Source organism: Emys orbicularis, chromosome 1 (assembly GCF_028017835.1).
Source record: "Emys orbicularis isolate rEmyOrb1 chromosome 1, rEmyOrb1.hap1, whole genome shotgun sequence".
Classification (NCBI taxonomy): Eukaryota; Metazoa; Chordata; order Testudines; family Emydidae; genus Emys; species Emys orbicularis.
Genome location: NC_088683.1, coordinates 102,859,058 through 102,882,960, shown reverse-complemented (window position 1 = coordinate 102,882,960; position 23,903 = coordinate 102,859,058). Strand labels below are relative to the sequence as shown.

The window sequence follows — 23,903 nt, the reverse complement described above, 5'->3', positions numbered from 1 at the left end:
TTCGCTATATATAACTAGCAAATCTAAGCCTATTGCTTGTGGAAGCCATTTGCTGAAAAGTGACCTAATTTTTCCTCACTCAAGGCAGGACTAAGTAATAACTAGACCATTCCTGACAGGTGTTTGTCTAACCTATTCTTAAAAACCTCGGATGATGGAGATTCCACAAACCTCCCTAGGCAGTTTGTTCCAGTGCTTAATTACCCTGACAGGAAGTCTTTCCTAATGTCCAACCTAAATTGCCCTTGCTGCAATTTAAGCCCATTGCTTCCTTGTCCTATCCTGAGCGGTTAATTAGAGAATTTTCTCCCTCTTCCTTGTAACAACCTTTTAATGTACTTGAAAACTGTTATGTCCCCCTTCAGTCTTCTCTTCTCCAAACTAAACAAACCCATTTTTTTCAATCTTTCCTCATAGGTCATGTTTTCTAGACTTTTAATCATTTTTGTTACTCTCCTCTGGACTTTCTCCAATTTGTCCAGGTCTTTCCTGAAATGTGACACCCAGAACTGGACACAGGTACTCCAATTGAGGCCTTAGCACTGAGTAGCTCATGTCTTCCTAACGCTCCGGCTAATACATCCCAGAATGATGTTTGCTTTTTTTCTGCAAGAATGTTACATTGTTGGCTCATATTTAGCTTGTGATCCACTATGGCCCCCAGATCCCTTTCCACAGTACTTCTTCCTAGGCAGTCATTTCCTATTTTGTATGTGTGCACCTGATTGTTCCTTCCTAAGTGGAGTACTTTGCATTTGTCCTTATTGAATTTCATCCTATTTACTGCAGAGCACTTCTCCAGTTTGTCCAGATGATTTTGAATTTTAATCCTATTCTCCAAAGCACTTGCAACCTCTCCTAGCTTGGTATTGTCTGCAAACTTTAAGTGTACTCTCTATGCAATTATCTAAATAATTGATGAAGATATTTAACAGAACTGGACCCAGGACCAATCCCTGTAGGACCCCACTCGATATGGCATTCCAGCTTGACTGTGAACTACTTCATGGGAACGGGTTTCCAACCAGTTATGCACCCATCAGTAAGGCTATGTTTATGTCACGGAAGGTGTGACTTCCAGAGACCGCCGTGAAATTTTCTGCTTCAGCACCTGGGTCTGTAGGACTGGAGCTAGCAGCCAGTGGGGCCATGGCAGGGTTCCAGCGACAGGTGACAGCCTCCTCAGGGTCCCCCTGCAGGTTTCCAGTGACAGGTGACACAGCCTCCTCAGGGGGCCCTCAGGCTTCCAGTGACCGGGGACAGCTTGCAGGGGGGGGGAGGGGGAAGAACCCTGCAGCTCCCAGCCACCACGGTAGCAGGGGAAACGATGGAGCTGCAGCAGCAACAGTCACAGACAGGTCACAGCTTCTGTGAATTTTTGTTTATTGCCCGTGACCTGTCCATGACTTTTTACTAAAAATAACCATGACAAATCTTAGCCTTACCCATCGTATTGTAGCTCTATCTAGGCTGTATTTCCCTAGTTTATGAGACGGTCACGTGAGACGGTATCAAAAGCCTTGCTAAAGTTAAGATATACCACATCTACCACTTCCCTCTGTTCACAAGGCTTGTTTTCCTGTGAAAGAAAGGTATTAGGTTGGTTTGACACAATTTATTCTTGACAAATCCATGCTGAGTGTTGTTTATCACCTTCTTATCTTCTAGGTGTTTGCAAATTGATTGCCTGATTATTTGCTCCGTTATCTTTCTGAGTACTGAGGTTAAGATGACTGGTCTGTAATTCTCTGAGTTGTCCTTATTCCCCTTTTTATACATTGACACTGTATTTAATCTGTCCCATTTTCTAGGAGTTTTTGAAGCTAATTGCTCATGGCTCAGATATCTCCTCAGTCAGCTCCTTGAGTATTCTAGGATGTATTTCATCAGGCCCTGGCGACTTGAAGCCATCTAACTTGTCTAAGTAATTTTTAATTTGTTCTTTCCTTATTTTAGCCTTAGATCCTACCTCATTTTCATTGGCATTCACTATGTTAGACATCTAATCACTACTAAACTTTTTGGTGAAAATTGATGCATTCACACTCTTGTAATAATCCTTATACAAACTATGCCTTGGGAGATATCATTTGAAAACTAAACTCGATCAATAATGTCATGGTGAAATGTATGTAGCAAGATAATATCTAAAGTTATGAAATCTCCCTGCATGATGATCTTAGCATATTTTCAAAACCACACAGTCCTGCCCAGGTAGAAGTATCCTGAACAAAGAAATGTGTGTTTACCTTAATTTACATACAAGTAGTAAGCAGGGTCCTCAAGACAGCAGGGAGAGGAGATGACAAGAGACAGAGAAAAATCTGCATTTCAGCAAACACAGGTCAGCAGAAAGAACATGGAGCCTCCTTCACCACGAGACTCCATTTTGCCTTCTTTACTGTTTGAATAAACTTTGCTTTGAGAGGTAACCCTCCGAAGAATCTGTTTTAAAGGTTAACTGGACTATAAAATAAAGGGACAGAAAACCCCAGTTACTCTCCTTCTTTCACCTAAGAAAACAAAGCAAACTGCCCTTTGACTTTGGGGCAAGATCCTGACCTGAGAATTTGGTCACTCATGTTGCTGGGATCTTGTGGTAAAGATTTTTATCTTGAACCAAGTCTAGCTTAAGTTGAAGCCACTAGAAAGCGTTTTATCTTTTTGGCTTGTCACCATTTCTGACTTTAATACTTGAATTCACTTAAAATCTATCTGTTTTTGTAGTTAAATAAATCCAGTGTTGTGTTTAAACTGAACTGTTTGGTAACCCCAGTTAAAGTAGCAATCTGTTGAATATTGACCCTTTACAGGTGCAATGGACCTTTAATATCTGAACTGTCCAGAACACGCATTTTTGGGGAAAATTCAGGAGTGGGAGTATGTTGGGAGCACTCTGCAAGTAGTAACCAAGGCTGGTGGAAGTCAGATTATTCCTGGAGTTTTGCTGACAGGCTGCTGGGGTCAAAGCTGCTGGACGAGGGCTACAGCTATACAAAGACGCTCAGGGTGTGACATGCATGCTGGTAGGCTGTTTGTGAGCGGCCCAGGTTGGAAGTTGCAGTAGCAAAGCAATGTGAGGTGGTGGAGCAGGTGGGGCAGGTGATGACACAGTTCCTCACTGGTCTGGATTGCACCCCAGAATGTGATAGTGGCATAGTCAAAGAAGGATTTATACACATTTTGGTATTTTAACTGATATTTACATGTTCAGACTCACTTAAAACTGTTTTACCAGTGCTTAAGTGTGGTGGCTGGGAACAGTCACAAGAAAGGCTACAGCTTTATTATTTTCTGTCTGTTTATTTCAAGAAATGGAAATAAAACCACAGTAAAACATTAATATGGGTGCCAGCGAAACAACTATAAAACTAGAGCTCGCCAGGTTGATAGCAAAGCATCGTGAGGTACCCAAGGTTGCGAGGTAGGCAGTGACACAACTCCTCACTGGTCTGTATTGCACCCCGGAATGTGACAAACTCTCAAGATACCCTCAAGCTGTGCATCTTCCTCTCTGTCAGAAAGCACTGAAAAAACAGAGGAGATCTGCCTCCGTCTCCACTTCTACAAACAAAATGGCTGAACCTGATGGAACGCAGCTGATGGCTGTAGTACAACAGGTGACTGCAGATACTGTTGAAATTAAATCTACAGTTTCCACCCTACAGACCGCCATGACTGAGATTCAGAGTGCATCACAAACTCGATCCAGACGGGATCGGTGAAGCAGAACACAGAATTTCTGAAATTGAAAATTATTTCAAAGAGAACAAATTACAGGTTATGAAGAACTGTAATGATATCAAGACTACTAAGACCAAGCTTATTGATCTAGAAAGCCACACATGATGATGTAACATCAAGATTGTGGGTGTCCCTGAGGGAATAGAGAAAGGTGAACCCTCCAAATTTGTCCCTAAACTGCTATCTAAGTTGTAGCGGTAGATTTTTTTGTTTTGTGTTTCGTTTTGATATAGAGTGAACGTACCAGGCCCTTGCCCCCAAGCCAGCTCCAGGAGGTCAGCCTACAGCATTGATTGTGAAGTTCCTGAAGTTTACCACTAAAGAGCTTATATTGCAGAAATCAAGAGGGGGGAAAAGAGCTGTTATGGGGAGAACCAGCAATTTAAAATACTGCTCTTTCAAGATTATGCCCATGATGTGGTTGCAGTGAGGCCAGCTTTTAACCAAGCAAAGCAATTGGCCAGGAAGATGGACTTGAATTATTTTACTAAATATCTGCAGTACTCCATATTAAAAATGGCGAGAAGATAGTATCATTCATTTCCCCTCAGGAAGCAGGAAAGTACCTCAAAAATCTGCAAACTCCTCCCTAACAAGAGAAGACATCTTTGGAATGGTCTGACCATATGAAATTTGTATTGCTCTCTGCAATTTGATATGGCTGTTCTAAACAAGTTGATGGGCTCTAGTTGATATTGATATGTTAGTTCCTTTTCTTTTTTCCCCATCACTAATGGTTAAAGGGTTATTCTTAATTTAATTCCTATTGCCCTAGCTCACAGGAAAGGAGCATTAGTGTAAAATATATCATTTGGTTAGTAAATTTTATATAAAGCTTCGCTTTATTAGATACTGCTTCCTTATAACTAGTGTATCAAGGTTCTATTGGTATTAGGTGATTACTATAGCTGTAATGTTTGGGGTTCCAGGGGTGCGAGGATCTCCAAGTTTCACCTGACTTGTCTGCACCCTCTGTGTGACAAGTTTGTATATTTGGGCTGTAAACAGATTTTTCTTTTCGATTTGTATGGTACCAATGTGTATTTTTCTCTCCGCTGTCTCTTCTGTTTTGTTTTCACTTACCCTCTTTTGTTGCCCTCCTATTCTGTGAATTTCTTTCTCACTTTTTTAGAATGTGTACAGGGAAGCAATACCCTATGCCTGGATCATATAACTTTTACTGCTTAGATATGCAAGAACTGTGTGCTGCTCAGGAAAACTTGCAATTTCTCATTTATTCAAAATGTGACTGTATATATTTTCCAATATATTTTAACAATGAAGCTTCTTATAATTAAATGTCTTCTGGAATATAAAGGGTTTTAGTAACCCTGTTAAAAGAAAAAAAATACTCATTACTTAAAGAATTTTGACATTGCCATGCTCCAGGAGACACATCTGGTGGAACATGAAGCTTGAAAACTGAATAGAGATTGGATAGGCCTCTCAATTTCTAGTTCTTTTAATTCTAAAGAAAGGGGCATTACTATACTAATGGATAAAAAGTTGAATGTTAATATTCTGAGCACAAGGGTAGATTTCTGACAATGAGGGTAGATTTCCTGTCCTCAAGGCTCAAAATGACAATTCTGTAATTATCATTGCCCGAGTTGGAAGTGACTTCACTTCAGGGGCCGAACGCGCCGGGGGAAGGTAGGGGAGGCTGGGGGAGGCAGTTCCTCCCCAAATAGCCAGGTGTGGCCCTGCGCACACTCCGGCCCCCCATGCCGCCCACCTTCCTGGGGCTGGGAAGGCTACAGTGGCGCCGCCGCATGCTCTCCCTCCCAGTGTGCTCTCCCTCAGGTGGAAGGGGTGGGGCTGGGGGTAACCTCCCCCAGCCAGCGGTTCACCCTCCAGCCAATTGCGCTGGCCTGTGGGGGCCCCCCAAAGCGCAGGGCCCGGAGCGGTCACCCCGATTCACTGTTACCTAGGGACGGCTCTGCTTCCTAGTTCCTTGTAGTTCAAGTGTCTGCCTTCATTTTCTTTTGGGGTAATATTTAAAGGTCTCCTATAGGGTCTAATTCTTGTTACATAAGCTGTGTCAGGCTGCAGTAGCTAATTCTTTAGGTTTATTTGACGGTCCCCTTAGTCTTTCCTGGAGTCAAAGGACTTCTGGAACTAAACGTACCCACCTGTGTACCTCATATGGAAGCCTCTTTGTCTCTTGGTCCTGGAAAGCAGCTTTTCAAATAGCAGTAATTTTGGCCCAGTGGGTAGGAGAATTGGCCATCCCATTACAATAATTAAACACTTTAAGTGCTAACTGAAAAAAGCATAGCATTCCAGCCAGCTAGTCCTCCAACTGTGGCACATTATCCTCCTCCCATCTTCACCTACATGTACCTCCTTTTCCAGGCTCACTGTTGCATCTATTTTAGTGTTTAGTTGGGGTCTAGTTCTTCCACGTTTTCATGGAGAAACTGGGAAGCTATACCTAGATAGGTGAGTATAGCTGAAACCTTTGTTTTTCCTTCTTTGTATTCATACTGCTTGGGACAGCTACTTGGAACCCATCACTTTACACTGATGGCAAGAGGACCCCAGAAAACAGAATTTCTTGATTATCCGTTCTTTTCTGTGAACAGGCTTAATTACTATTGACACTTGTCCTTTGGTCAAAAAATTGGTCCTCCTCCCCTTAAAAGTAGTTATTGTTGGTACTAATCCAAAACAAATTACAGCACTGAAAGTCCTCATGCTAGGAGCAGAGAGATCCTGGCAGAGATGAAATATGGGGATTAGAAATTATCTGTTGTCAGTGTGCTTGATTGATGGGAAGGGATACCCATCACTCTGCATTTGTTGAATCATATCACGTATCAGAATTAGCAGTAGAATTTCTGTGTGTATGGAGGCTAGCAGCAGGCAAAAAACTGTATTGTTAGTTTAAAGCTATTTATCAATGATTCTGCAATGTTTAGCTAAATTGTGATTGTTTTATGATGTCATAGACATCAGGGTCTATTTCTGTTGACTGACTTCAGCTGACAGTTAATTTAAACATTTTCATTTTTGTACAATTTTGTACAAGGGGGAGATTACTATATTTATGAGTTCCTTTTTAGTGCAGCTAAATGCCTCAGAGTTTACTGTATTAGTGTATATCTTACCCACCAAAAGTATTTTCTTCCCAACCTATGATGGATTACTCTTGCTACATCTTATCCATGGGAAGTTTTTTGTGTGTGTTGGGTGGGTGGGGAGGTAGTGATGTATGTAACTCTTGCAACATTTGAATACTTCAGACTTGCATAACATTTCACGAAGTAATTTATAAACATGAACTAATCCTCCACACTCCTTGTTAAATATCTAAAAACAGTTGTATCCTAATTTGCATAGACTAACTGCTGTATGCCAAAAAATTATACTGCCAATTCATAGTAACCAATTGTACTAGTAATGAATTTCACATTTAAGCTTTATGGACTTAGAGAGACTTGCTAAAATAATCTCCATTTGGAAAACTTGTAGACTAGCCATACTAGAGACCATTTTTGGTTGGTTTATTGGGTTTGTGGTTTGGCTATTTCATTTGTCCTGTTTAAATAATCCTACTGGGTGGATAGCTAAGACAATGAAATTTTGTGGCTTGCAGAGGAAACCACAAATCTCTATTAGTACATAGAAGTCCTATTTTTAGAGATTTTTTTTTTTTTTTTTTTTTTTTAAAGTTCAAAAGGGACTGTTATGATCATCTAGTGCAGGGATCGGCAACCTTTGGCATGCGGCCCGCCAGGGTAAGCACCCTGGCAGGCCGGGCCGGTTTGTTTACCTGCCACGGCCGCAGGTTCGGCCGATCGCGGCTCCCACTGGCTGCGGTTCGCCGCTCCAGGCCAATGGGGGGGAGTGGGCGGGAAGCGGTGGCCAGCACATCCCTCGGCCTGCGCCACTTCCTGCAGCCCCCATTGGCCTGGGACAGCGAACTGCGGCCAGTGGGAGCTGCAATCGGCTGAACCTGCGGCCGCGGCAGGTAAACAAACCAGCCCGGCCCGCCAGGGTGCTTACTCTGGCAGGCCTGGTGGCAAAGGTTCCCGATTCCTGATCTAGTGTGACCTTGGCTATACTAGTACTCAGTCACATTTTAGGTTGTATGAGGCCTTACTACACAAAGTGTTTATTCTCCTAACAACTGACTGACTCCTGTTCTTCACTCCCCTGCTGCCCTTCCATTATTGAATAACTGCACTCCAAATTATAACTAGCATTCATTTTGGTACATTCCCGAAGTTAAAATGCATGATGCAGAAAAGTGAAATTGCATTGCAGATAGATTTTTTTTTTTCCAGTTCAGTATAGAACAATACATGTTGTGAATATAAACAACTGCAGTCAAAATAAGTATGTATAATTTGAACCTTGACAAGAATATGCATGTATGAACGCAGGTTTTCTGTAAAATCCTGGAAACTTGGTAATTTCTATTTGACTATCCACTTGTAGTCGTCTTCCTCTTCCCCCTTTCCTAACTGAAAATGTTTGTTTGAACTATTTCAGGAGGATAAATGGTGCTTTGTAATAAGGTTTTCTTCTTCGAGTGCTTGCTCATATCCATTCCAGTTAGGTGTGCGCGCGCCGCGTGCACGATCGTCGGAGAAATTTCTACCCTAGCAACACCCGGTGGGTCGGCTGTGGAGCCCCCTGGAGTGGCGCCTTCATGGCGCTGGATATATACCCCAGCCGACCCAGCGCCCCCTCAGTTCCTTCTTACCGCCCCTGACGGTCGTTGGAACTGTGGAGCGCGGCATAGCTGTTCTCCATTCTCCCTTGCTTATCCTTCTAATTAGTGTAGATAGTTCTGTTATAGTTGTTAAACTGTTTAGATAGTTGTAAATAGTTAGCGGGGGTTAAGGGGGTTGTTCTCCCCCCTTTTCCCCCCGGCGCGTAGCCGGGCTCATGCCCAAGGCTCCTGGCTTTAAACCGTGTGCGTCCTGCGCGAAGCCTATGCCCACGAGTGACCCGCACACCTCCTGCTTGAAGTGCCTCGGTGAATCACATCAAGCAGATAAGTGCCAGATCTGCAAGGCCTTCAAGCCTAGAACTAGAAAGGAGCGGGACTTTCGGCTTCGGCAGCTCCTAATGGAGGCGGCACTTAGCCCGGATCCTCCCTCGGAGCGCCCAGCCCCGGCACCGAGCGCCTCGGTGCGCAGCGCCCCGGCGGCTCCGACCGGTACTGCGGACAAGTCCTCACGGCACCGGCCAACTTCGGCACCGCGACCGCCTCAAGGGACTCGGCGCCGATCCCTATCTCCGGGCCATAAGAAAGCCCGCAAGGCGCAGGACACGGCTGTCCTGAAGACGCCGGCTTCCCCGGTGCCGGGGGTAGAGCCGCGTCCGCCTTTGGACCGCCAAAAGCAGGCGGCCACACCGTCGACTCCGGCACCGAAGCGGTTGAGTCTAGTGCGGACTCTATCACCACCTCGGCTGGTGGTAGAACCTTGTCTCCCTTCCACCCCGGAGACATTTGCGACGGCGAGAGACCTTATTGCCCTCACGGAGCCGGCACCGTCTCAACTTCCGGCACCGTTGGCTCCACGGGTAGTGCAATCCAGGGGAAGCCTGCCCTGGTGCGCCCACCGTCTCCAGCCGTGGACTCTCGGCACCGCTCCAGGTCTCGGAGCCGGTCCCGACGCCGCTCGCAGTCCCGGCGCCGACTATCACCTCGGCACCGGTCGCACTCGCGGCCAAGATCCTCTTCGCGGCGCCGCTCGACATCTCGGCACCGTCGCGACCACCGGCACCGATCGGACTCTAGGCGGACCTCTCGGCACCGGTATGAGCGCCGCTCGACTTCGAGGGACCGCTCCCGGTACCATGTCTCGTCGCGGTCATCGTCCCGCTCAAGATCCGGCTCTCGGCACCGGCAGGGCTACCGGCACCGATCCCGGCACCACTCTCCGGCACCGCGCAGGGACCGTTCACCTTACGACCGGCACCGATCGGCACCGTACCATCCGGCACCGCCTTGGCCCTCGAGATCGGCATCTCGCTCCTCCGAGCGTGCCTCCAGATCGGAGTACCCTCCTCAGGGTCAGGCGGCTACGGCTGATTTGGGCCATTGGCAGGAGGCGACCGGGGACCCCGCACAGGGACCTGCGCACTGGTCCTTTTGGACTCCGTGGGCCTATCATCAGGCGCAGGGGGCCCCATCACCATCAGCCTCACGCTCGGCACGCTCTGAGCCCAGGGCCCCGGAGGCCACCATCTCCCGCCCTCCCCCTGGGGGAATGGAGGCTCCCGTGCCCACACCTACGGCGGCCCTGGACCCAGGGTCAGGCGATGCCCAGCTCCACGAACCCATGGAGCAGGACCTGCCATTGGATCCCTTGCCACCGGAGGCATCCTCCTCATCTTCCCCCTGATGAGGCGGTGGCGGGCACAACCAACACGGGCCCGCCCCCTATAGACCTTAGGGCCCACCAGGACTTGTTGCGCCAGGTGGCGCATAATATGGACCTCCAGGTGGAGGAGATCGTGGAGGTACAGGACCCGGTGGTGAACATCCTGTCCGCTGATGCCCCATCTAGGGTGGTGTTACCGCTCATTCGCACCATCCAGGCTAATGCCACTGCGATCTGGCAACCCCCCGCCTCTATTCCACCCACAGCCAGAGAGGTTGAGAGAAAGTACTTCGTTCCCTCTAAGGACCACGAGTACCTTTATACCCATCCCCCACCGTGCTCACTGGTGGTGTCGTCAGTGAATGCACGGGAGCGCCACGGCCAGCAGGCTGCAGCGCCCAAATCGAAGGACGCTAAGTGCTTCGATTTGTTCGGACGCAAGGTTTATTCGGCGGGAGGGTTGCAACTTAGAGCGGCCAATCAACAGGCGCTCTTAAGCCGCTATAATTTCAATTCCTGGACATCGATGGGGAAATTTAAAGAACTTGTCCCCCATGAATCAAGGGAAGAGTTCGGGGCCTTAGTAGAAGAGGGTAAGCGGGTGGCACGTACCTCTTTACAGGCCTCCCTAGATATTGCAGACTCCGCCGCTAGAACTCTGGCATCGGGTATAGCCATGCGGCGAACCTCTTGGCTCCAGGTGTCAGGCTTGCCGCCAGAACTGCAGCAGACCCTGCAGGATTTACCCTTTGAGGGCCAGGGCCCGTTTTCCGAGAAGACGGACTCTCGGCTCCAGAACCTCAAAGACTCACAGACAGTGTTGCGCACCCTGGGGATGCATGTCCCAGGTCCTCAGCGCAGACCCTTCAGGCCCCAGCCTCAGAGGTTCTACCCTCCCCCGCCTCGTCCGAGACAGGACTTTCCCAGAAGGCGGGGTCGAGGTGGTAGGCGAAGGTCGACCGGCCCTCAACCGGCTCAAAACCAGGGGCCGCCTAGGCCACCTTCAGGCCCTAGGCAGAACTTTTGAAGGTGCGGTCGAGGACGGCACCACAACCAGTACCCAGGATTCAACTCCCCCCTTTCGGGATCGCCTCTCCCGTTTCCACCGTGCTTGGTCCCTTATAACCTCGGACCGTTGGGTCCTTCGCACGGTGGAGAGGGGATACGCTCTCCAGTTTTCCTCGCCCCCCCCCCACTCCCCCTCCCCGTCCCTCTTCAGGGACCCTTCTCACGAGCAACTCCTTACACAGGAGGTTTTTGGGCTCCTCTCTATGGGAGCCATAGAGGAGGTTCCACCAGAGTTAAGGGGCAGGGGGTTTTATTCCCGCTACTTCCTGATCCCCAAGTCAAAAGGGGGTCTACAGCCCATCTTAGACTTGCGCGGACTCAACAAATTCATAGTAAAGTTGAAGTTCCGCATGGTATCTTTGGGGACCATTATCCCTTCCCTGGATCCTGGAGACTGGTTCGCCGCCCTCGACATGAAGGACGCATATTTCCATATAGCAATCTATCCGCCTCACAGGCGTTTTCTGCGATTTGTAGTAAACATGGTGCACTACCAATTTGTAGTCCTCCCCTTCGGCTTGTCCTCGGCTCCCAGAGTGTTCACAAAGTGTGTGGCGGTCGTCGCGGCATACCTTCGTCGGCAAGGGGTACAGGTGTTCCCGTATTTGGACAACTGGCTGGTACGCGGCCGCACCAGAGACCAAGTTCAAGCTCACGTCCACATAGTGACACAAACTTTCCACGAGCTGGGCATTCTACTCAACAGAGAGAAGTCCACTCTAGTGCCAACCCAGAGGATAGAGTTCATTGGAGCAATCCTCGACTCCAGACGTGCCCGAGCCGTTCTGCCAGACAACCGCTTTCATACCATCACAAGCGTCATTCAAGGACTCAGGGCATTTCCGATTACCACAATAAGGACATGCCTCGCCCTGTTGGGTCACATGGCCTCATGCGCCTACGTAACCAGGCATGCCAGACTGCGGCTCCGCCCACTACAGGCTTGGGTATCTTCGGTGTATCGTCCTCACCGGGACAACCTGAACATGGTGGTCACGGTTCCGCCCTCGGTCTTGACCTCCCTCACCTGGTGGTTGGATCGCACGGCGGTCTGTGCAGGAGTGCCGTTTCACGCCCCACAACCCTCCCTCCACCTGGTCACGGAAGCTTCATCTCTAGGATGGGGCGCTCACCTCGGGGAGCACCATACCCAGGGCCTGTGGTCCGCGTCCCAACTAGCCCTGCACATCAACGTCCGAGAGCTGATGGCGGTGCGCCTAGCCTGCCAGGCATTCCTCAATCTCGTACAGGGCCATTGCATGTTGGTTCTCACCGACAACACCACGGCCATGTTTTACATCAACAAGCAAGGCGGAGCCCACTCATCGCTCCTATGCCAAGAAGCCATTCGCCTGTGGGACTTCTGCATCGCCCACTCGATACATCTCACGGCCTCGTTCCTTCCTGGAGTCCAGAATACGTTGGCGGACCGTCTCAGCAGGTCCTTCCAGACACACGAGTGGTCAATTTGCCCGGACATCATCCATTCCGTCTTCCAGAGGTGGGGATTTCCCCAGGTCGACCTGTTCGCATCTCGAGCCAACAGGAAGTGCCAGGCATTCTGCTCCCTACACGGGCGAGCTCTAGGCTCTCTGTCGGACGCCTTCCTTCTAACGTGGAAGGACCACCTGTTCTACGCCTTTCCTCCATTTCCGCTGGTCCACAGGGTACTGCTCAAGATCCGCAGAGACCATGCACGCGTAATTCTAGTCGCTCCAGCTTGGCCGAGGCAGCACTGGTACACCACACTGTTGGAGCTTTCGGTTCAAACGCCGATCACGCTCCCCTTGAGTCCGGATCTCATCTCTCAGGACCACGGCCGACTGTGTCACCCCGACCTGCAATCGCTCCACCTCACAGCGTGGATACTCCATGGCTGAATCGGACGGAACGGCAATGCTCGCAGTCCGTCCAGCAGATTCTGCTGGGAAGTAGAAAGCCCTCTACACGGTCCACTTACTTAGCCAAGTGGAAATGTTTCTCCTGTTGGTGTGAGCAACGAGCTACGTCCCCCTTGCAGGTGCCTATTCCTCTCATACTGGAATATCTCCTATCCCTAAAACAGCAGGGCTTGGCGATATCCTCAATCAGGGTTCACCTCGCCGCTATTTCGGCGTTCCACCCAGGAGAACTCGCGTCCTCGGTCTTCTCTAACCCGATGGTCGTTAGATTCCGCAAAGGCTTAGACCGGCTGTACCCACAGCAACGCCAGCCGGTTCCGACGTGGGACCTCAACCTCGTTCTCTCCAGGCTCACAGGGCCTCCGTTTGAACCTTTGGCGACCTGTTCACTCCTGTACTTATCCTGGAAGACAGCCTTCCTCGTAGCTATCACCTCAGCACGGCGCGTTTCTGAACTCAGAGCGCTCACGTCCGAACCCCCATACACGGTGTTCCACAAGGACAAGGTGCAACTTCGCCCCCACCCTGCCTTTCTTCCAAAGGTGGTCTCACCTTTCCACGTGAACCAGGATATATTTCTCCCGGTCTTCCATCCAAAGCCACACGCTACTCGTCAAGACCAGCGTTTACATTCTTTGGACGTACGCAGGGCCCTGGCTTTCTATATTGACCGTACAAAGCCATTTCGAAAGACGACACAACTCTTCGTTGCGGTAGCCGACCGGATGAAAGGCTCACCGGTCTCCTCACAGTGCCTGTCCTCTTGGATCACGTCCTGTATTCGTGCTTGTTACGACCTAGCCGGTGTCCCGACTCCGCGCCTCACCGCTCACTCCACGAGGGCCCAGGCCTCCTCGACTGCCTTCCTAGCTCAAGTCCCGATCCAGGACATTTGTAGAGCTGCAGTTTGGTCTTCCGTACACACATTCGCTGCTCACTATGCGCTGGTGCTACAATCCAGAGACGATGCTGCTTTCGGGTCAGCGGTTCTGCACACAGCGATGTCTCACTCCGACCCCGCCACCTAGGTAGGGCTTGGGAGTCACCTAACTGGAATGGATATGAGCAAGCACTCGAAGAAGAAAAGACGGTTACTCACCGTTGTAACTGTTGTTCTTCGAGATGTGTTGCTCATATCCATTCCACACCCGCCCCCCTTCCCCACTGTCGGAGTAGCCGGCAAGAAGGAACTGAGGGGGCGCTGGGTCGGCTGGGGTATATATCCAGCGCCATGAAGGCGCCACTCCAGGGGGCTCCACAGCCGACCCACCGGGTGTTGCTAGGGTAGAAATTTCTCCGATGATCGTGCACGCGGCGCGCGCACACCTAACTGGAATGGATATGAGCAACACATCTCGAAGAACAACAGTTACAACGGTGAGTAACCGTCTTTTTCTTCTCCACAGGTTTCTGCTTCAGTGTCTTGAAGATCTTGATGCCAATCTACGAAAATTAAATTCTCGTTTGTTTGTGATTCGCGGACAGCCAGCAGATGTGTTTCCCAGGCTCTTTAAGGTAAGCTCTAGGCAGAGGTGTGTTTTAATTCAAATGCTTCATTTTTCTTTTCAAACGCTGTTTCACCTCCACTCAGAAGCTTTAGCTTTCAATCATCAAACTAGTTTGGTCTGGGAAGACTTGCTTCCTGTTGCCCTTTAACTTAAATGGCTACTCACCTAAATACCTTTGAATCCCTCACTACTTTTTAAGATTAGAGAGTTTGGTTGGGCTCCTGTTCCGAGAAAGAAGCATTTAAAGAAATGTGTGGGTTTTTTGCTTAGCAGCTTCATTGTTGACTGATGTTCCCATTAATTGATTGAAATGATTTTGACTTTGCTCTTTTTTGTGTAAAATAAAATATAGCTCATAATAGCCTGCAAAGTATATAAAAATTTTATGCTGTTGCTAACTTTCCTCCTGGTTTGACAATTCCCCCTGAAGGAGAGAGGAAGTTTTTTATTCTGGGAAAATTGTTCAAGGTTCATGGACAGAAATGTTATATTCATCCCTAATCTATAATGAGATTCCTGTATAGAGGTTAAATCTTTTGGTTGGTTTTTGGGTGGGTTCAGGGTAGGCTGCGAGTGTGACTCCTACCCCCCCCCCCCCCCGTATTATCCATTGTGTCTCACTGTCTCATCTTATTGAGTCTGGAATCTTTTGGGGGGAGGGGGGGAAGAATCCAACATTTCAAACTGTTCCTCTTAAATTTATAAACTTTAAGCTTGGAAATTGAGGGAGCATAACTTTTCTAATTGTATAGAATCAAGCTATAATTGCTAGCTGTCAAGCTAATTCTGCTAGATACTGCTTGACTTATTTTGATATAGTTAGACACTTAGCCTCTAAAAGGATTTATGTTGAGGATGTTTAAAGTTTGTGTGGGGAGTTTATTACTAAACAGTTCAAACCTGCCAGGGATTGTGTGTGAATCCCTTATGCTTAACAATCTGTCCTACCTTGTATGTAGCTTGGACATCTGGGTATGTCTACGCTGCAATTAAACACCCCTGGCTGGCCCACGTCAGCTGACTTGGGCTTAGGCTATGATGCTGTTTAATTGTGATGTAGCTATTCGGGCAGGGGCTGGAGCCCAGGGTCTGAGACCCTGTCAGCTGACACTGGCCAGCTGTGGATATTAAATTGCAGTGTAGACATACCCTCTGGTTAACTTCTCCAGATCTGAGGAAGAGCTCTGTGAAGGTCGAAAGCTTGTTCTCCTCCTTTGAGTATTGTCCTTATGAGTGCTCCACTTCAGTTGCACATGTGCCTTCAATAGGAGATTTCTTTATAGTGGTTTTTTTTTTTTTTTTTTTTGCTCACCTTGGCCTGAGATGGAGTTTCAGCGGTGTCCACTTTGAGCTTGCCTTTATAGATGTTTCTTATCCTAGTTGTTAGTTTAGTTAGTATAGGGTAGTTGGTTTATATGAAATCCGTTTTGTCTTTTTTATTATATTCTCCCTCTGGGAAGGTTTTTACCTCAACGGGAGGGTATTCCTGGTTAACTGGGGTTCAAACGCTTCCCCACTTTCCAGGAGACCATCCTGGTGAGCAGTGGGCATTCCCACTGTATCCATTGCCTTGGGGAAACACACATCCCTTAAAAGTGCAACTTCTGCTTTACACTTCAATTCAGAGTTAGGAAGAACTGGAAAATTAAACGGAGACTCCTCATGATAGAACGGGTGGCCAACCTGAGCCTGAGAACGAGCCAGAATTTACCAATGTACATTGCCAAAGAGCCACAGTAATATGTCAGCAGCCCCCATCAGCTCCCCCGCTCTCAGCGCCTCCCCCTCCCTCCCCATGCCTGCCGATCAGCTGTTTCGTGGCGTGCAGGAGGCTCTGGGAGGGAAGGGGAGGAGCGAGGGCATGGCAGGCTCAGGGGAGGGCGCGGGAAGGGGTGGAGTGGGGGCAGGGCTTGTGGCAGAGCCAGGGGTTGAGCAGTGAGCACTCCCCAGCACATTGGAAAGTTGGCGCCTGTAGCTCCAGCCCCGGAGTCGGTGCCTATACAAGGAGCCGCATATTAACTTCTGAAGAGCCGCATGTGGCTCCGGAGCCACAGGTTGGCCACCCCTGTGATAGAACATTCCCTGCCACCCTTCGTCCCGCCATACACTGGTCTCCAATCAACAGAAGTGCTCCTGCCATCTCAGCACAAACACTCTCTAGAGGAAGATTCCTGTAGAGACCTCTCAGAAAGACTGTTAAGAGTATGTCTGTGCTGCAGTTTAAGCCCAGGCTTAATAGAACTCAAGTTAGCAGACGCTGGGTTTGTTAACCTAGGGCTTGAGCCTCTATACTCATTTGTAACCCCAGGTTAGGAATTGTTGAACCCTGGGTCCAGTCTCTACATTTCATCATGCGGGCCCGCATCCAACCACCCATATCCCAGACTTCCTAGCGCCCTTCCAAAATGTGTTCACTCTAGTCCTATGTTTGTGGTGCAGTGTGGGAAAACTGTCCAGGAGACAAAGAAAGTAGGTCCGTGGGATTGTGGGATACACTGGGAGTCCACCAAAAGTATGTCTGCTGCGCAATAAAACAACTGTGACTGGCCCATGTCCAGTGATTCAAGCTGTGAGGCTATAAAACTGCATCTTGGTTTTCTCTTTCCTTTTGAGGTAATTTTTTAAAAGTCACTTTGATCATTTTTGGATTAATTCTCACTGGGAATTTAGCTTCCCATGCAGTTAAAACTGACAGGAATGCTTAAAGGGCAGCATTTATTCTCTGAGGAGGTGGTGTTGAATAATGGCTAGAGGGAGGCCTGGCTTTTAGTTTATCTTTGCTACTGCTGCTCTTAAGGTTTTTGACTTTTTCTGATGTGCAAGACTGGATTATTATCTAATTAGGTGTGGGGGAATAAGTGTCTCTTCCCCTCCACCCCCCGGCAACTGGTGTTTCTAACTAACACTTTTTTCCTGAATTTCAGGAATGGAACATTGCAAAACTTTCTATTGAATATGATTCTGAGCCATTTGGGAAGGAGAGGGATGCAGCAATTAAGAAGCTGGCTAGTGAAGCCGGAGTGGAGGTCATTGTACGAATTTCGCATACATTATATGACTTAGACAAGTAAGTTACCACTGTCTTAAATTTACAGAGTAGTAATCTGTGGTTTTTATGCAGCATTCAGTCATTGTTTTGCACAGAAACTGCAATGCACAGTTTGCAGTCTTCTTTACTGTATGCTTAGTCAGGTTTCATTCCTCCTCCTTCCACCCCCTAGTGAAATAATGACAGCTTATTTCAATACTAAGTAGAGTTTTGAACTCCAAAATGGGTCAAGGAAGCCAACATATCAGTCCTTTAATAAAATATGCCATAATCGGCCTATACAAATGGCCGCATATTTTTTGTGGGGATATGGTGCGTTAGTGCCTATAATTCACTTTACATAGGATTTATCGTTTTGTTTAAATTTTAGTTTTTGTATATAGTTCAATATATACCAGTTTTTAACAGTTCTATCATTCCATACCATCAGGGTGATAAAGAACCTGCTAAGAATACTAATGGTCAAGATCAGTACCTTTGCTTCAATTATTGCAGTCTTCACTATGCAAATATGTCAAGAAGTTTAAAGTACTTAACTGTTTCTAGTGAGCTAGTTCTGAATCAAACATTTTTCAAACACTCCCTTTCTTTCATTTATGTATCTAGAAAGTTATTGGGGATTGCTTGATATCACCATCTTGCCTTGCATGATGGTGTTTATATTTTTCTACAGACCACTGTTTTTAATGGATTAGTACTAGATTCCTATTATACATACATAATCCACAAAATGTAAAGTATTGGTCCCATTGAGATTTTGATAAATTTATTAACTATGTTGTAATTTCCAGTTTTATACTATTATAGCTAATTTAAAAGTAATTTATTTAAAATCTCTCACATTTATATTTTTTCCCCACTGTTTTGAACCCAGGGGTTGACCTTTCATCAATAGGTGGGGGGAACAAATGAATTAAGAGTTAAAAAAACAAAAACATTGCTGCTCCCTCTGCACAACATGGTTTTACCATTCTATACCACAATATTAGGGTTGGTTTGTTTAAATTCTGCTTCAGTGTTCTCTGGAGTTTTGGGTATATCTGAAGCAAATTATTCTTTTGAGGAAAAAGTGGAGTATAGAAGCGGGGTGGGATGTGTGCATGCATGTACAATGGCTGCCATTCAAAGCATTAGATCTTCATTTTTTGCCTAAGTAAAGTTACCATATTATTCCATCGGAATACCACAGTAATCTTTTCTTCCAAATTGCAGTTGTAAAGCTTTTAGTTGGTGGCTTGTATGTATGTCTTTGCAATAACTTTATTTTTACTGATGTCTGTAATCTGTTTGAGGATGTGTATATATTTGTTTACCTTAAAAATTGTTTATTCATTATTTGTTTACTGCAGAGAGGGTTTTTTTTTCAACCCAGAAAGCAAGAATAGTAATCACGTTGTTTATGCAATTAAGTTCTTCTGTCTCCCTAGTGGGATTGGAGTGGTATAATTAAGATTTAAACTGTCTAGTTTAGTATGTGTATGTGTGTGTATATGTATGTATAAACAACAGAATTCAAACTGCAGGTAAGAACAAATTGTGTGTGTGTGAGATACATAAATGTAAATTTGTAATATGCACTTGTATGAAATGCAGGCATTTATGTTTTTTGAACACAGGATTATAGAATTAAATGGGGGACAGCCACCTCTTACCTATAAAAGATTTCAGACTTTAATCAGTAGAATGGAACCACTGGAGATGCCAGTGGAAACCATCACTGCAGAAGTAATGGAAAAGTGCACTACTCCAGTTTCTGATGACCATGATGAGAAATATGGTGTTCCGTCACTAGAAGAGCTAGGTATGTTATAAGACTTATATTCATTCATTGCACTGTTAGACACATTTTCAATATTACTTATAAAATGTCCTACATGGTTATTTCAGTCTTGTTCAGGTGACTTTTATGCTTAAACTCATAATTAAACTAAAACTGCTGACATCAGATCAACCTAAAGCAAAGGTGGAAAGCCTAAACAAGTGACTTCAAGACTTTTTTTTATTATTATTTTTGTACGAGGCTAGATGGATAGGTAAAACCCTATATTTTTTGGCTTCCTGCAGCATAACCATCTTCCCATGATATCAGACCACACTTCAGAGCACACTTGTTTGAAAACATTGTACTGGCTAATATGCTTAGAATCATAGGACTGGAAGGGACCTCGAGAGGTCATCTAGTCCAGTCCCCTGCATTCATGGCAGGACTAAGTATTATCTAGACCATCCCTGACAGGTTTGTCTAACCTGCTCTTAAAAACCTCCAATGATGGAGATTCCACAACCTCCCTAGGCAATTTATTCCAGTGATTAACCACCCTGATAGGAAGTTTTTCCTAATGTCGAACCTAAACCTCCCTTGCTGCAATTTAAGCCCATTGCTTCTTAACCTATCCTCAGAGGTCAAGAAGAAAAATTTTTCTCCCTCCTCGTAACAACCTTTTATTTACTTGAAAACTGTTATCATATCCCTTGTCAGACTTCTCTTTTCCAGACTAAACAAACCCAGTTTTTTTCAATCTTCTCTCGTAGGTCATGGTTTTCTAGACCTTTAATCATTTTTATTGCTCTTCTCTAGACTTTCTCCAGTTTGTCCACACCTTTCCTGAAATGTGGTCCTCAGAACTGGACACAATACTCCAGTTGAGGTCTAATCAGCGCGGAGTAGAGCGGAAGAATTACTTCTCGTGTCTTTCTTACAACACTCCTGCTTATATACTTACAGCTCCTCTTTTTTGCATTGAACACCTTCCCTATCTTTAAAAAATAACAGGAGTACTTGTGGCACCTTAGAGACTAACAAATTTATTAGAGCATAAGCTTTCGTGGGCTACAACCCACTTCTTCGGATGCAGTGGGTTGTAGCCCACGAAAGCTTATGCTCTAATAAATTTGTTAGTCTCTAAGGTGCCACAAGTACTCCTGTTATTTTTGCGGATACAGACTAACACGGCTGCTACTCTGAAACCTGTTCCCTATCTTTGTGCTTCAGGATAGTACCCTGTGTTCATACAAAACTGTGCTAAAAACCTGTTTCTGCAAAGTCACAAAGACATTATCATGAAGTAAACGAAGTAAAATAATAAGACTCCTTTATCTTCACTCTGTTTGTAGTTTATTTAAGCTTCAGTCACTTCCATTAAACACAAGCAAATATGACTTTGCCTCCAGGTTGTCACCATAGGTGTCTGGAAGAATCTTGTCAGACCTCAACTGCTCTGTCTAGTCCAGTTCAATTCAAATCACACAACTTGGGTCTAATAAAACAAAAAGTAAAACATGTATTTGATCAATTTAGCATATAATTAAGCACTTAGTAACAACTTTGCACATCACTTTTTATATAATATTGTTTACAGTAATGATCTGTTTCATTACCATTGTTATTTGAATCTGGCAAACACAAGTGCACATATGAAAACATGTCAGACTAAACATAGCATGATGAATCAAAGAGATACTGACAAATTGAACTTTTTGACATTCACCATCAGTTTCTCCTGGAACACCTTTTAAATATGTCCGGACCCTTACAAATCATTTAAAAACATTTTTATAAGGATTTTTCTGCTCCTGTAACAAATGTCTTTTCAGTCTCGGGGGGGAGATGGGGGGATTACTAGCTTCTTGTTACAGTATTCTTGAGTGTAATTTGTCACTATAGCAGGTATAGAATTGTCAAACAAATTTTCAAGTTGACCTCATCCATTTAAAAAATTGCAGTTTTAAGGCCCAATCTAACAAAACTCTTAAGCATTTACTTCAGTGACACTACTGCACTGATTACTGCGTCCCTTTGTTATGCAGCATACCCTTCTCATTGGTTACTGCGTTAGTCCCTGGTTCTCTGCTTTGCTCCCAGACACTCAGTTTCTCAATAGAATAGAATAATAGAACTATAGAGTTGGAAGGGACCTCAAGAGGCCATCTAGTCCAGCCCCCTGTGCTGAGACAGGACCAAGTAAACCTGTTCTTAAAAACCTCCAATGACAAGGATTCCACAACTTCCCTGGGAAGCCTATTCCAGTGCTTAACTATCTTTACAGTTGGAACATTTTTCCTAATGTCGAACATCTAAGCTAAATATCCCTTGCGGCAGATTACCTTCAGTGGACATGGAGAATATAAAGACTTGTCTCTGTAAATTTTGGTTTCAAATTTAAAATTTATCAAAACAAGCTGTTTCCATTTTGGCTGTTTTTTGTTATGCATTCTTCAAAATCTAATGGAAAAGGTTGTCTCTTTAAAAAATAAAAACCATGGTAGTTCTTCCATCCCAAATGTTACAGAGCTGAGAACTCAAAAATGAAACTGTAAACAAAAATGAAAATAGTTTGGTTTTTTTAAACTGTCCATGCCGAGGGAAATGTAAAAAGGAATTGAAGTAAGATCTGTCCACCCTTGCCTTTTATAATAGAGCATAAAAATCATATTTAAGCTGGTTGCAGGTAAATGGTGTTCTAAAGTAGTTTGCTAGGACTTGTCACTTTGGCAAACCATTGTTTTAAAAGCTGTATTCTGCTATCCAGTGATGTTCTCAAACCATGATACAGTTATTCTCCAAGAATAGGGATAACTACTGTTTCTTTGTGCTACAGTATTAAAAAATGTATTTTTTTTTCCTTCTTCTTTTAATTCACTCATCAGGTTTTGATACAGATGGTTTGCCTTCAGCAGTGTGGCCAGGTGGAGAAACAGAAGCTCTCACACGACTGGAAAGGCACTTGGAACGAAAGGTACATTGCAGATCATTGCTGTAAGCAAAAATTGGCATCTTGAAAACCATGGTTAATTACTGTTACAAATAAGTGTGGGGAAAAGAAGAACAGAATTTCCAGGAAACTACAACCAAAGACATATATCCTGATACAGATTAAATAGCTATTTTATTTTTTGTAATGATTTTTAAAAGTCAATAAAAATTTAGACTTTCAACTTTTATAAAAATTGAACAACTAGAAGAAAATTTGATAACATCTCACGTATATGAACCCTTTTTCCAGTGGAGATACCTTCAATAAAGTCACAAAAAGTGACTATAAATATAACTTCTTAATCATCAGTTATGTTTCAATTGTATATTCAACTTTATAATCTTCTTCTCTGCCTCTGAATCATCTAGTCTGTATTCTGCCAATTTGTTTTTCTTTTTCTAAGGCTTGGGTAGCAAACTTTGAAAGACCACGAATGAATGCAAATTCCCTTCTTGCAAGTCCCACAGGGCTTAGTCCCTATCTGCGGTTTGGCTGTCTGTCATGTCGCCTTTTTTATTTCAAGTTAACAGACCTATACAAAAAGGTATGAACTCAACTTGGTCAGATACTCATGTTTATATATAGTGAAAAAAATTCTCATAAAATGTGTTTTCTTTTTGTGATGCCTTTCAGGTAAAGAAGAACAGCTCCCCTCCCCTCTCCCTTTATGGCCAACTCCTGTGGCGTGAGTTTTTCTACACAGCAGCTACTAATAATCCACGCTTTGATAAAATGGAGGGAAATCCCATCTGTGTTCAGATTCCATGGGATAGGAATCCTGAGGCTTTGGCCAAGTGGGCAGAAGGCAGGACAGGATTTCCTTGGATTGATGCAATTATGACACAGCTCCGTCAGGAAGGTTGGATTCACCATTTAGCCAGACATGCTGTGGCATGCTTCTTGACTCGAGGTGACCTGTGGATTAGTTGGGAAGAAGGAATGAAGGTACAATTTTTCATTAATGAATTTCTGATGTAGGTAATAAGAATTAAATACAAACTATACCCATTGGTAAATGCATCAAAGTAGGTTTTAAAGCTTAAACTGTGGTCAAAAAATTTAAACCATGTAGTTATGGTAGGTGTGTTGAGGCCTAACTTTCAGGTGCAGAGCATGCCCTTTTGTAGATGTCTAGAAATGACGTTTGGTGCTTAACTTTAGGTAACCCAGTTTGAAAATTGAGGCCAGCAATTATTAAATCCATGGGTTCTTTTAAAATCTAAATAGAATATGGGGAAATTGAGTAGATGACCTCTTGAGGTCCCTTTCATCCCTACATTTCTATGATAAGAATAAATACAGATTATTCATCAGCTAATAGAAATTATTTCCCAAACATACTCTCCACCCTCCTTCCAAAAAAGAAACCACCCACCTTTTCTTTTCAGATTAGTAGAGAAAACAAGATGGGAACTGAGGTGGGGGCGGGAAAGTAAGTGTTGAGGACACTCGGCACCTGGCCGTATCAGACCCATACATGTTGGACAACATGATTTGTGAGTAATCACAATTAATTAGTCCAGCTAACTAGTACCAAA

The 23,903-nt window shown here is 45.3% G+C and overlaps 1 protein-coding gene across 1 annotated transcript in view; it reads left to right on the top strand.

Annotated features, from left to right (window-relative positions):
* CRY1 (cryptochrome circadian regulator 1) overlaps positions 1-23,903 on the top strand; it is a 74,686-nt gene that overhangs the window by 25,361 nt on the left and 25,422 nt on the right. Inside the window, exons 2-7 of the mRNA XM_065397496.1 lie at positions 14,461-14,569; positions 17,487-17,629; positions 19,228-19,412; positions 22,259-22,347; positions 22,769-22,909; positions 22,999-23,310. Coding sequence (XP_065253568.1) covers positions 14,461-14,569; positions 17,487-17,629; positions 19,228-19,412; positions 22,259-22,347; positions 22,769-22,909; positions 22,999-23,310 — 979 coding nt within the window. The remainder of the gene's footprint in view (positions 1-14,460; positions 14,570-17,486; positions 17,630-19,227; positions 19,413-22,258; positions 22,348-22,768; positions 22,910-22,998; positions 23,311-23,903) is intronic.